Genomic DNA, 16,633 nt, shown 5'->3' on the forward strand with positions numbered 1-16,633 from the left:
GTAGATATTCAGTATATGAATGTAAAGGAGGCAGTCTAATTTGACCCTTTTGACAACAACGTGTAAATGTATAACTTGTATTGCCAGTTGTTTCTTCAGGGAAGTGAACTGAATGACAATGATTGCAAATGACATTCATTAATCCGAATGAATTTTCCTGGTTTATGTTTTGCTTGTGCCGTTTGAGAGGCGCGTTGTTGCATGTGTAGTATTTGGGACGTGTTGTTTTGGAGCTGTAATCGATTTGCCTGTGCTGTGTGAGAAGCCCGTTGTAGCCTTCGCTGCCATTAACGTATGTCTGAGACGGGAGGTGTTTCATTTTGAATCCATGCCTGTTGTGATGCAGCACTTTGATTGATAGTTTGCGTAATGTGGATCTAGGATGTAGATTTCTGCATATTTGCGTTGTTGATTTGTTTCAGGGTGCACTGTTCCAATGCGATGCAGTATTTGTGCACATATGCGAAAGCAGTATGGTCCATTGCCTTTTGGTGGCCTGATATTTACTCCGGTATATACAAAAGCAAATGAACTATTGTAGGATCTAATGCAGTTCATAAAGTTTTTACTTTTAGGTACATCGTTAGTTAGAAGCTTTAGTTGAGCTTTGCGTTTTTGGAGTCGAGACATTTTTTCTTTTAGAAATATGGATAAGTAATAAGGAGTATTGCACTCACTGTTAATATGGAGCCTTTTCTGCGGTTGAACGGTTAATAGTGCCTTATTGTAATGAGATCCACCTATGCTGCATAGCCGTCTATTTTGTTGTTTCTTTCGTGTTCGTGTGTTTGTTCCTGTTATCCTTTCCTTTTCGTTTTGTACCCGTGACCGTGTATTCATGACTTGTTTCTTTCTCAGCATGCGAAATATGGATAATAAGGAGGATCGCAGTCACCGTTAATATGTTTCCTTTTCTGCAGTTGAACGGTTAATAGTGCTTTATTGTAAGGAGATCCACCAATGCTGACACCTATGCTGTCTAGTGTGAAGGTGTTGACATTCACTTTAGAATATGTGGCTTTGGGTGTCACTTCTTATGGATGTGTGTGTGTGTGGGGGGGGGGGGGGGGGGTTGAGGATTGTTGTCGCGCGAGCGTCTTCTTTCTTTTTGTGTTCCTGTTTCTTGTTGAATCCCCCTCTTTGTGTGTGTCCCGTCCCTTGCTTGTAGGGTCTGTGGGGTGGTTTTGTGTTCTTTTTTTTGTGTTCCATGGGCTTGTTGAATCCCCCTCTTGGTGTGTGTCCCGTCCGGTGCCTGTAGGGGGGGGGGGAGCCTTGCTGTTGTGCGCGAGCCTCTTTTTTTTTTTTTTTTGGGTCTAGTTTCGTGTGCAATGTGTTTCGTGCTTTACTTGCGTTTGAATACTTTTTTATGTGCCTTTTCCTTTTTTCGGTGCTCTTTGCGCCTCATTTCTCCATTTTTCCTGTGCTCACTCCTTTTTTCTGTGGTCTTGTCCGCCTCTCGCGGCCCCTCATCCGCCTCTCTCGCCCTCTTTTGTCCGCCTTTCTCGGCTCCTCAGCCGACTCTCGCGGACTCTTTTTGCGCCTGCGCAGTACGTCTTTTTGCAGCTACGGCCCATTGCCGGATGTGCCTGCGTCCATCATCCGGTTTAGCATTCTCGGTTAGTAATATGGATAATAACTTACATTTATATAGCACTTTTCTACCTACTCAAAGTGCTTTACATAGACAGAGGGGGACCACTACAACCACCACCAATGTGTAGAACCCGCCTGGATGATGCAATGGCAGCCATTAATGCACCAGTACACACACCACACATTAGCTATTAGATGGTGAGGGGGTTAGCGAGATAGCCAATTAGAGACTGGATGAGGCCATGATGGGCAATATCGGCAGGGCATTGGGCTACACACTACTCATTTCGAAAGTTGCCCAGGGATCTTTTAATGAGCACATAGAGTCAGGACTTTGTTTTCACATCTTATCCAAAGGATGGCACCATATGTACAGCACAGTGTCCCTGTCACTGCACTGGGGCATTGGGGCCCACACAGAGACCAGAGGCTAAGTTGAAAACATAGTTATTATGGCATAGCAGGTGTATTTTTCTTGTTTAACATTTTTTTTATTATTATGTAATAAATATTACAATGTTTTATATTTCCTATTTCTTTGTCACTTATTATTCCTTAAGCTACTGAATACCTTAACATATTATTTTTATATTAATATTTCTTTATTTTTAATGTGCCTTATGCACTCAAGATACGAGTTTCAGGGAGTGGGGCCCCCTGATGCTGAAGCAGAGGGACCACCCTTTGATCTTTAGATTTGGGCAAGTGAGATCAGTTCCTTGTTAGAACGTTAGTGAATACTTCTGTTACTGGTTAAGAATTTTGGAATATGGATTGGCTTAGTTCACTAAATGAGAAAAGGGCAGTCAGTTCAAAAAAAAAAAAAAAAAAGAATGAGAAACAGGAGAAAAAACAAAGTCAAAGGCAAAGTAAAGGTCTAAACCAAAGGTCAAAGCTAAACATCAGAGCCAAATCGTAAACAAAAAAAAACAAGAGCTTTCTTTCAAATAACCAGTAATGAAGAGTACAAAGAAGTAAGTAGCAGTTAAATCTCAGATACTGGAGGCAGTTTTAGGATAATGTTTACTGTATGTTGGCTCACTGATGGTATCACAAACAATGCAGACTATGTTGAAGCTCATAGTCAAAACAAAATGGCATTGGGAAAGATGGTAACGAATAATCATGGAGGTTCAAATATTCTGCTTGCTGAATTAGAATCCTTGGATGTTAAAACAAGATGATTATTTTTCTAGCTTTAGGCAAGACCAACAAAAATTTTAAAAGCTCAAATCATAACACTTTGTTGTCAAGGTTTACCTTTTGAATTAATTTTTCAGTTTCTTCTTGTTTTTGCTTTTTTGAATTTGTGTTAATATATTCTTGAAATGCTAAAGAATTGGGCTTTTTCATTATGGGCCAGGGGTTTTCAAAATCCACAAGCCTTCACCAATTTGTTGAAAATGTTGAATTTTTTTAGGCCTTTTTATTATTTGTACTGGTTAAAAGCCAGCTTCTTGAGTTTGGGACTAAGCTTATTTTGGGTTCTAGGCCTCAGGGAAATATTGAGGCCTAGTTTTGGACGCTAAGACTCAGTGTAGAGTTTTTAAGAGCCAGGTAGATAACAAAAGCAATAAGTTAATTAGCTTTGTGACTACATTTAGCACTGTATTATGTTGTCTGCCTATGTTCTTGTCTGTTTATTTCAGTAGCTTTCTTACCACATTCCAAACAGATGTGTGTTGATTGTACATTTTAAATGTGCCCTGTATGAATGAGAGAGGCAGGGTGTGTAAGCCTGCTGTCTGATGGACTTGTGTCACATATTAAATATATAGGGGCTCCGGCTCCCCACAAGCACTGAACTGAAGTAAAATATAGTCACAGTTCATTGCCGCCAAAGTACTAGGGAGGCCACTAAAAAAAGATGATGAGTACTTCAGTGACATGAACCCCCATTCCTTCTCATTGCAAGAAAGCACTGTAAGTCCACATACAAGACACATAATAAATTAATATTAAAGCACTCGAGGAGTTCCTAGAAGTGACAATAGGGATGACCTTTATGATTACACACCTTTCCAGATGCATAGAGAAGAAGAAGACATTGCATTTGTATAGTGATTTTCTCACTATTTATAGAGCTGTACTTAAGAGAGTGGGGAGCCACTTCAACCAACATCATCAAACTGCACCATACATGATGCGACAGCGGTCATTTTGCAGTAGTACCCTCACCACACATTTGCTATTAGGTAGTTAAGAGATGAGACAGTTAGCCAGTTAGAGACAGGGAATGATTAGGGGCCAGAATGACCTGGCCATGATGGATATTGGGAAACCCCTACTCTTCACAAAAGATACACAGGGATCTTTTATGACCACAGAGAGTCAGTACCTCAACTTTACGTCTCATCCGAAAGACAGCACCATTTTTATAGCACAGTGTCCCTGTCACTACACTGGGGCACTGGAATCCACACACAAGCCACAGGGTAAGTGCCCCCTGATGGCCTCTCCAACAACTGTTCTAACAGCAACCCAAGCTTTTCCTAGGTGGTCTCCCATCCAAATACTAGCTGGGGCCCAAACATGCTTAGCTTCTGGTGTATGACCTGTTTAGAAGTGCAGGTGAAATGGCTGCTGGCACAAAAGGTTGGAGAAAGACAGCACTTCAATACACTTCCTCCAGGAAAGCAGAACTGCATCTAAGAAACTGCTTCACCAGCAGGAATTAGATCCTCCACAATGGCAGCAACAGTCTTGACTCTTGGTTTATCTAACATACCATATATACTGTATATGAACAAATACACACAAATAGCTCCATGGCCAAGAACAAAGACCAATCAGTTTTGCACATAAAGTATAAACTCACAAATTAAAAAAGAACAAATCATCATAAATGTGGACTAACAGAACTATTACTAATAAGTGTCCATAAAAATAAATGTATTTTTATTTGCCTTTTGAAAGGTGGAATTTCCCAAATGCATTTTTGCTTAAATGTTCATAATAGAAAAGTCATAACTACAGCAGCATTTGAAATAAACACATCAAATCTGATAAGAATAGATTGCTTGACCATGAACAATATCATTATAAAAATTCAGATGGCACACTCTTTTAATTTTGTGCCTTGCACAAGTACACGTGGTTGAGCGTAGCTGTTGAAGTATTTACATAAAACATTTATACCTTCATTAGGTGGGTCTGTCACTAAAAATATATAAATTACTTTCACAAACAGTTTAGTGTTAGAATTTAAGAAGTACAATATTTACAGTACAACTTTCCAGAAAATATAAAAAAACTATCTGACATCAATAATAAATATATCACTTTCTAAATAAATATTATAAACAATTGTAATATATTTTCAATATATTCATTGTGTAGTCTCAGAGATATTAGCAAGTATTTTGCGAGCCTGAATCCGCAGACACCTGGGACAATGTTCGGATTGAAAGCAGTCCTTGTGAAAACATGCTCTACATGCTGTAAAAAAAAAGGGAAACAGGGGAATGAGAGGAACAATCTGAATGAAAACTTCTATGTCTCTTCCATCATCTTGAGATACTTATTATGAAGCTGTCAGTCTAGCACAATTCACAGAGTACACAGTCAAAAGGTGATTTACAAAGCAAATGCACACATGTATTGCACAGTGCAAATTCATATAGAGAATAAAAGAAATGGAAACACTGACACACTATGTAGAGACTACAAAATGTCTTATCAAGAAAGTCAAATTCCTAATTGCTAGTTGACAGTAAAAATGGTGAGAGTAAAAAGCTAGTAATGTCAGTATTAGTACAGCAGGTAGAGCAGGTTTACTTTTAACATAATTAAACACAAGGATTGCTGATACTGATCAACAAAGAGACCTTTGGAGAGACTCTGAGACAAGAAGTCACAAAGGTAAATGGGCATTTGTCAAGAGTTGCATAGCACAGGTTTAGGATTAAGCAGAAGGCATTGTTGAAAGGTATTTAGACATCAAATGTCTAAACAGGTTTATACATATACAGTGAAGATGGATTTTCTAGCAAATTGGAATTTATAACTTCCCAAGTTAATTGTAGAACTTTCAATATTAAATTAGGTTTTAGACAGGTAACAAATGCAGTCAAGAAAACATTTTGGTAGTGTTATTAACAAGAAACCTGCATTCTTATAGTAGAAAATGTGTTCATGTGTAACCATGGATGAATCTTGATCCCCCTCTCATTGTGTAACTGCTTCAACTTTTTATCATTTCTGATTTACCTAGTCTAAACTGTTCATTTCAGATTCAACAAGGTTTATGTGTTGGCTTTATCCGGGCTATATCAAATCTCTAAATATGTTTTTCCTTCAACCATGCAAAGGTATTTTTGGATCATCTAAATGCATGACCCACTAATGATTTCACTTGAAAAACCATGGCCTGACATTCTCTTCACTAATTATCTTGTACAAGTCATGGCACCAAACTCCAGATTTCCTTAGGTTAGGTTACTGGTGATTCCACATTTGCCCTGCCTGAGTGTAAGTATGGGTGTGTGTGTGTGTGTACAGTATATACTGGCTCCCTGTTCAAAGCTGCTACATGCTGGGATAAGGTACTGGCCTACCATAATTTAGAAAAGTATTAAGCAGGTTTCACAATGTTATGTTAGGCTGAAAAATACAAAATAGAAATCAAAATCCACAATTAACAAAAACATGTTTGTCTGCGTTTATGAATAGCCAAATGGTCCATAATGCATTTTTACAGCTTTTTTTTTCTTTAACTCTTACCATCACATCGCTTACAGATGTCTATCTGAAATGGAAAGATTACATCTTTACTCTTGCAGAACTCACAAATAAACCCCTTTGCTTGGCACAGCTGCAAAAAAGAAAGAAAAATGGCTGAAGTAAAAAATTGTTCTTTCTTGATATATTCTTTATTCATCAAAACATTATTATATGCAAAACCCATCTCAGGCCAATAGTGGTAAAACAATTTGTGTGGTAAGAGAATAACTCTTTACGGACCCACCCCCAATTAACACCATTGTCACCGGGTGTGTCTCATATCACGTGTGTATGTATTTATGTCACTGTGTGTTGGTGAGTCAGTGCTAAGGCAGAAGACATATAAGAAAGTTGAAGTGATCATTGTGCATACTGCCATGAAGAAAAGTGGTAAAGCCAGTCTCTTTTCAAGAGCCAATAATAGGATTGGTGCCATGTGTTTGAACTATGTGAAGCTAATAGATAGTCAAAAGCCACAGCTCATGACTTCCAAGAGAGTACGTGGCCACCATATCAAGAAATAGCTGCTTAAGTACTTCCTGTTCTGAAAATGTATCTCTTCTTTGTTTTTCACATTACAAAACCACTTCAGACACAATATTTACTGACACTCTGTTTTTAGAATATTTTCAAGTACCTCACAGGTATCCACGTGAGAAGATGCAATTTTCAAGATGGTCTTAGCCTGGGTGATCAAAAGTCCTCGCTTAACTTTAACCAAGTCATCTAGGGAAAAAACATGTAACTCCTCTGTCAAGTGATTAGGAAGCTGTTCAAACTCCAGCAAGACCCTGTAAAATTGATTACAAAAAAGATATTTCAACACAGAATAGCTAATGCATTAACTAATGCATAGTTAATGAAGTTGTGTTTTCTGATTAGTAAAACATGTTTTCATGCGTTGTCATCACTGTATACGTTGTGGCACAATGCCTGCAATACTTCTGGAGTCCAAGTGAATGGGTTGGAAGGAGTTTCTGGACACTTTGACTTACAAAGTAAGTAAGACTTTCAAGTGTAGGTGCTTAAAAAACTTATTGTGAAGAGCCACACAGTAAGAAATATAATATAAAAATTGAAAGTAGACAATAGACAACAACACAAAAAAGGACTTTAAATAAAGTCATTAAGTCATTTTTAACTGTCACAGCTATTCTGAATTCATTTACTCTCATTCACTTTTAGTTACAAATGACTTAAGGACCCATAAAGTAGTCCTGTTTTACTGAGCAACACTGCAGTCTGAAGGACCTTGTTAAAGAAGGCAAAAACAAACAAAAAAAAACCTTATTTAATTAAAAAGCACCCAAGAAGAATTTATAAAAGTGCTGCATAGATTCTTAATTTGGATAGGGCCATGCTCATAATAATGGAAAATATGCAAAGAATAATGTAAAAATAGTGAGTGAGAAGCTAGTAAGAAATAAGTGTGAGGAAAGAAAAATAGTCTTAACAACTTTATGAGTGCTAATATGAAATAAATAATTTCTGTGGAAAAGTCTAGGAATATAATAGGCATATCTGAAGAAAATATAATTTACAGACAAACTAATAAGCTTTGATTGCTTATGAACTTCTTCAGTGCAAACCCATTTCTACTGGTAGAGATGAAAGAAGGTTAAAAAAATGGAACAGCACTGCCCTCTGGTGTTAATTTTTCAAACTACCATAATCTATGTTACAATGTTATTCCATGTGCTGACATAATTCTACCAATTTTGTTATATATAGTGTCAATATTGGTCCGGTTATAATGGGCATACTTTTGAAGCCCATTATAACCGGATCTTATATTATTGGTCATTCAATATTTTAAAATACATAGGATCATATGTGAAAAGAATGTTTTGTCAAATTTTAATTTTCAACACATTTATTAAAAATGTTATTACAAATTATAAATTGCAAGTTTTTTCAATACAAAATTAATCTGAATTAGAAAAAATGATCAAATTCCAATATGATTAATCATTCTTTATTATTAATAAGAGCTATTAATCAATTAATGCGAAGCAATTGTATAACTATATTCGGTGGCTTTATTTTTGGTTTCAATTATTTGACTAAAATAAGTAGTTTGTTTCTTAAAGCCAGAAGCAGCCCTTGTTATAGATTCACTTTTCTCATCAGAGGTTTTAAACGTGGACTGCATGTTTGATTTGATAATGTCTTTGTGCACTTGATGTACAACACACAACACTTTCACAGCATAACGCACACAGATCATGATCCTTTTCTTGTACAAATCCATATTCTTTCATACAAGAGTCTTGAAAAGAGTGAACATCAAGTTTTTGTCTTTTAGAAGTCATTTTAGGGCAGTACATTACTTAACAATAACAAGAGGTGTGTTTTAATGTACCACAGCCTGCACTGAACACATGGTTTCCCTTTACATTTGAGTTGCATGCGCAAAACGTGGGTGAGGTACTTGGAGTGCGAACACATGCACTGTGATTAAAATATAATAACAAGGTTTGTTTTAACGTACCATGGCCTACACTGAACACATGGTTTCCATTTACATTTGAGTTGCATTCACAAAACTTAGGTGATGGCATGAACGCGGGAGCTGCAATTAAAATATTTTTTACTACAGTTCAATTCAATCAGAGTGCCGTAGGTTGCCAACCCCTGATCTAGACACGACTAGCCTCACTTCATAGCTAACACTTTTGCATCAAATGTAAACAACAAATAACAGTCAAATATTAGTCATTTACAGTAAAGTATTCAAAACCTTTGTTAGAAAAAAAAATAATGAAAAAAAATTCCACATATTTGTTATAATAAGCTGTATTTCTAAAATTTTGTTGGCCTTCACATTATACATGGAATATAAGGTTTTGGACTTCAAGGAATTTTATTTTTAAATCTATTTGTTTTATGCAATAACTAAAAAGTTTAATTTTGATAATGTCTTAACACAACACCATTGTGTTTGTGTAGGTCATTGCTATTTTTTAACAATCATGGTGACCATTACCACAGAAATCCTTCCCAGAGTATGTGACATGCAACATCATCCAGAGTGCCGATATAACCATTGGCATGTACTTTACTGGAATATCCAATATTTAGATTCCTGTGGTGGTGTGCATTGCTTTATTTTTTAATTTTCTATTCTTGGTTACAAACTAATTTAGTTTTTTTTTTGTGTGTGCATGACTTGACAACTGGTTGGCTGTTTTATCTGGTTATGACTCTTACCTGCTTTCTTGACCACTTTCCATCTCCCAATCCTATTCATTTAAACTTCTCTAAGTCAGTACAATATTAGGCTTCATTGTAAAAAAAAATTTTTTTTAAATATATGCTCAAAGAATTCTACCGGTGTACTGATGAAATACTGTATTGATGATAAGCTAGTTCTGCCAGGCCATATTTTCAAGTCTGAAGCCTTATACAGTGTTCAACAAAGCTAGGCTTAATGCAATGTTTTCTCCTACGTCACAGTTATACAATACAACAGAAATATAATTTATTTATTTACTTCAGAAATGTCTTTAGATAATTCCCTAAAACAAGCAGAAGCAGAGTTAAGTTTATCTGTGTTATTTTTACCTTAACTATTAGAAACTGTAGGGCAACAATATTTGCCACTGGTCACCTATCGATCCCATTCTATGAGAATCTTTCTTATATACTTTCTCCAAGAAAACATCAGATTAAAATTTTTTATCCGGCATCACTACAAAGTATATGCAGTAAGTAACAGATTTAAAAAAAACATTTTTCAATGAAGAATATCTTTAAATAGCTAAATAATATAAAATATTACATACATCTGGGGGTTTGTTTGACAACCTTGGTATATGTGTAACAATGTGATTTTCCTTCATTTTATGGGCCATTTTCAAGAATAAAATAATTTTCACAGAAAGTGATAATGATTTTTGTCTATTTTAAACATAAGAGTGTTAATGAAAAGCAAAAGATTTTTTTAAAAGTTAGTAAACGATTGAGAGGTATACTATATCAGTGTCTTAAGTCTTCTTAAATCTTAAGTCTGAAACGTTACTAAACAGAATATATTAATTAAATACTAGTAGATTTTATTTATTACAAGAAAAAAGTGTAATAATTACCTTTCTGAAAATCTGCAGGTTTTCAAAAGTTTTTTAATGTACATCAATTGTTCTTGCACCTCCTTTGAAAAATAAAACAATAATTATCTCCCTGCAAATATATTATCAGTAGACCTAAAACACAAAACAGGCTAATATTAAATCATGCATATTTTAACAGTTTACGACTTGGTAAGCCTATGATGCAGATTTCAATCATACCGCTACTGATTTTAACATTAGTTAAAACCTTATTGCCATGACTTTGAAATGAATACACTATTTCAGAAAAATGCATGGATGGATGGATGGATGGATGGGTGGATAATTTTTCTGGTTTCTGGTCATTTTCTGTTTTGTGATAACTATTGGAAGTATAACTTTACAGTTCTTGAGATGCCATTTTAATAATAAGAATGTTATCGAGCCATTCATTCAGTGTGTTATGAACATAATGAAAAATCTACCTTGAACCGGTCCAGTTCTTTGGCTTTTGCATACAGTTTTTTATTTACACAACACACATTGAACAATGGGTTCTCCCATATACTGTCCAAAAGCTGCTTGGAGAAGTTACAAACAGTGTATTTGCTAACGTCCCACTTCATTATTATTCTTCCCGGGATAACAGATTCCAGATTGTTATGGCAACAGTCGCAGAAATATTTGCCCAGATATTCACAGTATCTCAGTTTCTTGATATATCCTAAATGAGAGTAGATTTAAGCAGGTCGTTACAATCATTTAAAATGAGTTCCTAGCAAATTAAATCATTACTTTGCAACACATTTTATATTTTTCAGGTTTTTATCAAACATTAGTGCACTGAAATATACAGTAAGTTAGCTTACTCTTGATGTTCAAAAACTGAATAACTTGAAAAAACACTAATTTACCAAGGAAAAAATAATGAGGTGAAAAAGTCCCTGCTATTCCATTATAATCAGGTATACTATACAGTATGTGCTCAGAAGATGTTAGCAAAGCTTTCTAAGTTTGAGAACCTCATTAACTCATTTATTTTCACTGATACTAATGTCCATTTTAGATAAACAAATCATTTTTATCACCTTTTTTTGCTTCAGATTTGATTTGCTGGTGCTATCTCCAAATGTTGCTTTTCTAATGTACTGTAATGTAAAACTCTGTAATATAACCTTTTAGGGAAATAATCACATCATTTAATAATATGCTATTCTATAGTGAATAGAATCCCAAGATACTTCACATATGTAGAACTACAATACAAACTATTTCCATATACTCTACCATTCCCAAATTTTCCAAATTTGTAAACCATTCCTCTATTTTATGAATTATAGAACCATCATCTTGATGAACAGTGGTTAAGTTGGTTGCAGGACTGATGCAGTCAAACACCAAGGATTTACAAACAAAGAGTTAAAATATTTTTTAATTTATTCACAACAAAATCAATTGTATTTTGTTTTTTGCTGAAACTATACAATATTCTTGATCAATATTTTAACTTACTTGGTTCCACTGCTGTGCCACACCCCGCACACAAGTAGTTTTGTGAAATTAAAACAGCTTCTCGTCTAGGGGGAAAAAAAGACAACATTACTAATGGCAGATTTTATTTTTATACAGACAGAAAAATGTTAAACTTCACTGAAACCAAGAGATCTGAAAATAACATCTAAAAAAGCCCTTATTTTAAGATACTCTATTACTCTTTAGAAAAAAGGATATGAAAGTCAGAAGGTGCTTGAAATAAAAATTACATAGAGTCAGAGTACTAAAGATGTAAAGTGTATATATAAACATTATTTGTCATTTTTCAAGATTCCCATTTCTTATAAAGTGCAAACTTGAGAAGATGAGCATGGACTACCATGAACAAAGAATGTAAACATGACAGGAGGAGCATGGCCTACTATACAACCACAACTTTATTAGGTCAAGTAAAAAAAACATTGCTATCAAGTTTAGATGGAGAGGAAAAGACTTATATACATATATAATTTGCTACACAGTTTATCAAGTTCAGTGTCATGGGAGCCCATGCATAATCCCAGCAATACAGGGCAGGAAGTAAATCTGGAAAGGGCATCGGCCTATTAAAGGACACACATACAAATCCATACTGGACAAGTTTAAAATAGCCATATAATAGAATGCATCAGAAGAGAATAACACATATCATAATATTCTCAAGCATGCTTGATTCAGTTAAGGGTTGCAGGGAGCTATATCTTATCACATCAGAAATGGGTGCAAAGCAGAAAGAAGATATGGACAGGGCGCTAGTGCACTGCAGGGCCCATTTATGCACATACATACAAACTTACATTTACGCTGACAAAATTTAGTGTCGCCAATTATAGTAATCTGCTCATCTCTGATGATAAAGGAGAAAAACCCACACTAACAGCAGGAGAATGTTAAAAAAAAACATGCCACTCTGTGTGGCATTCAAACCCAGAATGTTAATTGTATTAGGCAGTATGGTTAACCACCGTGCCATCAGAACGGGGAAATGATATTGCTAATGAACAATGAATGATTACCAAATTTTAGCTTTCATTTCAAATTGTATTTAATACAGTGTACGGCTAAGCTGAGGCCAGTTAGGCAGCAAGAGGTACCTTTACACTACATATGAGCCCCCTCTTAGTATTGGGGAGGACACACTACTGGAGAGTTGCCTTTCCCTTCAGATAGAGGCAGGATCTTTGGAGGGCAGGGACACTACGCATTTGAGAAAGTAATCCTTATGTCAAAAGTGACAGGGAATGTACCTGAGAAGTGGTACATATTTAGAGCTGAAAAACCTCATTCTTGACAGACCACTAGTGTTTTACAATTTGGGAGTGTCCTTAGGAAAGGGAACAGAAGAGCTCCTTTGGCAGGCAGAAGGCAGGAGCCAAGCAAGATAAACAGGATCAGTAAAAGAGAACATTGTGGTGTGTTCCTTTCTGTAATCAAGTGCTGAAGGCACCACAACCTGTTATACTGAGACCTGTTCAGGTAGATTCAGATGAGCAGGAGGGTTTTGTTTTCTTTCTGTTAGGAGTATTTTGTGCAATCCCTGTGTTTATCGCTACTGGTTATTTACTTTTTAAATAAAATTCTTGTTTTTGATGTCTTAGCCTACTAGGCATACATTCAGGATTGAGTAACACTAGGCGAGTGTCTCATCTTGTTCACAATGTAAAAATAATCTGTGTACAGTGAGAAAACATTTATAATGATACATTCATTTCTTCAAGTATTTTTAAAATAAAACTTTAAACATTTTCACCATTTTGAATTTTTACTCTAAATTAAAAAAAATGATGAATATAGAGCAAATAAGACTTTGAGTATTGATGCTACTGTGAAGCCCATGGCAACACGTGGGAGGTTGCTTGCAACAGTGTGTTGTTGGGATTAGTTATACCACATTTTATATTAAACTTATCTAAGATGAAAAGTGCATGTGTTCTGCCTCACTCCACATCAGTTGCATGGAATTTGACTTGGTGAAACTCACAAAAATAAAATCAGTAAAAATATACAACAGAAGTTTGACTGTAATTATCATTTCCCCATAACTCCAAAATAAGCAATTCAAATCACACCCACTTAGACATATTCCTCAAATTATTGTAGAAAAGTCTTAAATGTAAAAACATTAAGTTCATAAATCGTGATGTGTGAGTAAGTCATTTTATAAAATCTGGTAGTCCTACTCTTGATTAACCTGAGTAAATGTGTACATATTACTAAAACAAAGGCAACATCAATTAAACAAGCCATTAACTGAATTTGACATTTTTTTACTGTTGAGCTATTATATTTAATGATTAGTTATATTTGAATGTACAAGACACAAAGGTAAAGAACCATTTTTAAGTTTAAAAGATTAAGAAATTGAAAACTTACTTTAGTGGTTCATGAATACTAAAAATGATCTGAAAGCGAGGTGGGGCCCAAAGTAAAGTGCCTCGCATCCTGGATTTCAGTCTAATTTCTTCTGCCAAATTTAAGCTGTCCTCTGTAGTTGTAATATCACTTCTTACAGTAAGAAACTAATTAAAGAAAGAAAAAAGATCAGCTATTATTATAGCTCCACAATACGGAATTACAGGTAAATTAATAATTATCCCATTGTAGAGGTACATATGTAAAGAATTTAGTTAATAACGTGTCCAAAGTCACAGCTGTCTCCAAGTACATATTTTTAGTGTTTCTGTCCCACTTACTTTATTAACACTGCCAAGGATAAATTACTGAAATCCAATTATAGCTATCTTTTAATTTAATAAATTTACAAGGTAACATCAATCCAGCTCAGTCTTGTAGTAACTGTGGGATAAACAACCAGACTGGTGGAAGATGTCTATATATCTGTTGTACATTTAATATAAAACAGCACAACTGCCATAGTTTTAAGTGTTTTGTAAATACAAACTGACAGCACTTTCTGTTATTATTTCAATTTTGTATTTACTGTTTTACAAGATTAAACTTTTTGTGTTCTGAAATGTGCATGGCTGCTTTATGGCAAACATGAATGTTAAGCCTTCAATCATTTTTTGTCTACTGGGGTCTAAAAGAGAAAAAAAAAAATTTGATGGTAAAAAAAAAAAAAAATTTCAAAATTATTTTACAATTGTTTTTATAATATAACACTGGGGTCTCTGGGTCTCCAAACAATAAGGAAATAAAGACAATGTCAGTAAAATATGAGGGTTAGATGGACACTTTTCTACATCTGAATAATTCATACAGTTACTATATTTGAAAATAAAACCATTACACAATTAAGTTTAAAGACTATATATTGGCTATTAAGATGGTGCAGCAAGAATCAAATCTGGGGGGGAAACACACACATACATTAACGTGTACCAGGCTAATCTGAAGTTACCACTTTACCTATCATGTAACTAACATGCATGTCTTCGAGACTGGGTGGAAACATGCAAGAAACCCATGTAAGCCCACAGAGAAAGTGTAAACTCCAGAAAGAAAATACTCTAACTTGAAATAAAACTCAGGCCCTTGTAGCTATTGGTCAATGTGAATTGAAAGCATTTACAGAATATATGAATGTACATACTAACACACTAACAAATTTCTAGTAACAAAAAAAAAGTTTATCTCACTGTCCTGTTACTCATCTATATTTGCACTGTTAGTACAACTGAAGTAATATGTAAAAATAGCTTCGACAAAATAATGTGATGATAAAAAAGTAGCCATAAATGTCACCAAGACGAATTGATTCATTGCTGAAGTCAAGGGGCACAAAGAGAGCCACAGACTACTCAGTACTGATGGAGAAATTATGGAAACTGCTGATTGCTTCAGATTCATTAGATTATAGACAACAGATGACCTGGGTTTGACACAAAACAATGAGATAACATCGAAAATGGCACAACACTGACTCTATTCACCAAGGCCCTTGAGGAACTTACACCATGAGTAAGAGAATACTTTTGAAAGTTTAGTATTGCAAAACAGAAAGTGTCATGACTAGTGCCGTCATTGTGTTATGATATCACAGACATAAATGTTACAAAGAGTATACAGGTTGACTTACCAGCATTTGTAAAGATAACTTAATTTACTTGAACTTTTTCCTATAAAGTACACTTCCACTTAATTGCCCACAGATCACAGATACATCTATGGAAGAGAAGGTCTGTGATACGGTTTGCATATTTGCAGCTGGAGATCCACAAAGGGAGAAAAAATGAGTAGTTTTTATACCTGAGCTTTCAACCCCTGCCAGGGGGTCTTCATCACAGGATAATGCTTAGACTTACAAGAATCAAAGGCAATATATAGCAAAACATTACGTGGAGGGGGTGTGGGGGGGGGGCAGGGGGGCTAAGTCAGTATGATGGGGGGGGGGGGGGGGATTCTTGCCCGAAGGTTGTACAAATGGAAGAGAAGGTCTGTGATCATCCATCCATTTGTGCTTGCACTTAATCCAAATCAGGATTCTGTCCTGGCAGCACTTGGCACAAGGCTAGAACCAACTCTGGATGTGAGGCTAGGTCATTATTGGGTACATTCATGCACACAACCACAGTAACTTTAGTGTTACCACTCATGCTAATACAATCTATCACTTTGGCATGTTGGAGTAAAATCAGAATACTCAGTGAAAACCTTACAAATATGGGGAGAACATATAAACTCCACTAAGACAGTATTCAGTCCCAAATTTTGAACCCCAAATTTTGGACTTATAAAGAAGCAGTTCTACTCACTGTGCCACCCTGCTATCCCTG

At 35.4% G+C, this 16,633-nt stretch overlaps 1 protein-coding gene across 3 annotated transcripts in view; it reads right to left on the reverse strand.

Annotated features, from left to right (window-relative positions):
* Positions 1-4,641: 4,641 nt before the first annotated feature.
* rubcnl (rubicon like autophagy enhancer) overlaps positions 4,642-16,633 on the reverse strand; it is a 96,040-nt gene continuing 84,048 nt past the window's right edge. For all 3 annotated transcript variants that reach the window (XM_051927320.1, XM_028799687.2, XM_051927321.1), the window contains exons 10-16: positions 14,271-14,416; positions 11,877-11,941; positions 10,850-11,088; positions 10,404-10,465; positions 6,953-7,106; positions 6,316-6,406; positions 4,642-5,031 (exon numbers count right to left, since the gene is read on the reverse strand). In XM_051927320.1, coding sequence (XP_051783280.1) covers positions 4,922-5,031; positions 6,316-6,406; positions 6,953-7,106; positions 10,404-10,465; positions 10,850-11,088; positions 11,877-11,941; positions 14,271-14,416 — 867 coding nt within the window. In that variant the 3' untranslated portion in view covers positions 4,642-4,921. The remainder of the gene's footprint in view (positions 5,032-6,315; positions 6,407-6,952; positions 7,107-10,403; positions 10,466-10,849; positions 11,089-11,876; positions 11,942-14,270; positions 14,417-16,633) is intronic.

Source organism: Erpetoichthys calabaricus, chromosome 4 (genome assembly GCF_900747795.2).
Source record: "Erpetoichthys calabaricus chromosome 4, fErpCal1.3, whole genome shotgun sequence".
Taxonomy (NCBI): domain Eukaryota; kingdom Metazoa; phylum Chordata; class Cladistia; order Polypteriformes; family Polypteridae; genus Erpetoichthys; species Erpetoichthys calabaricus.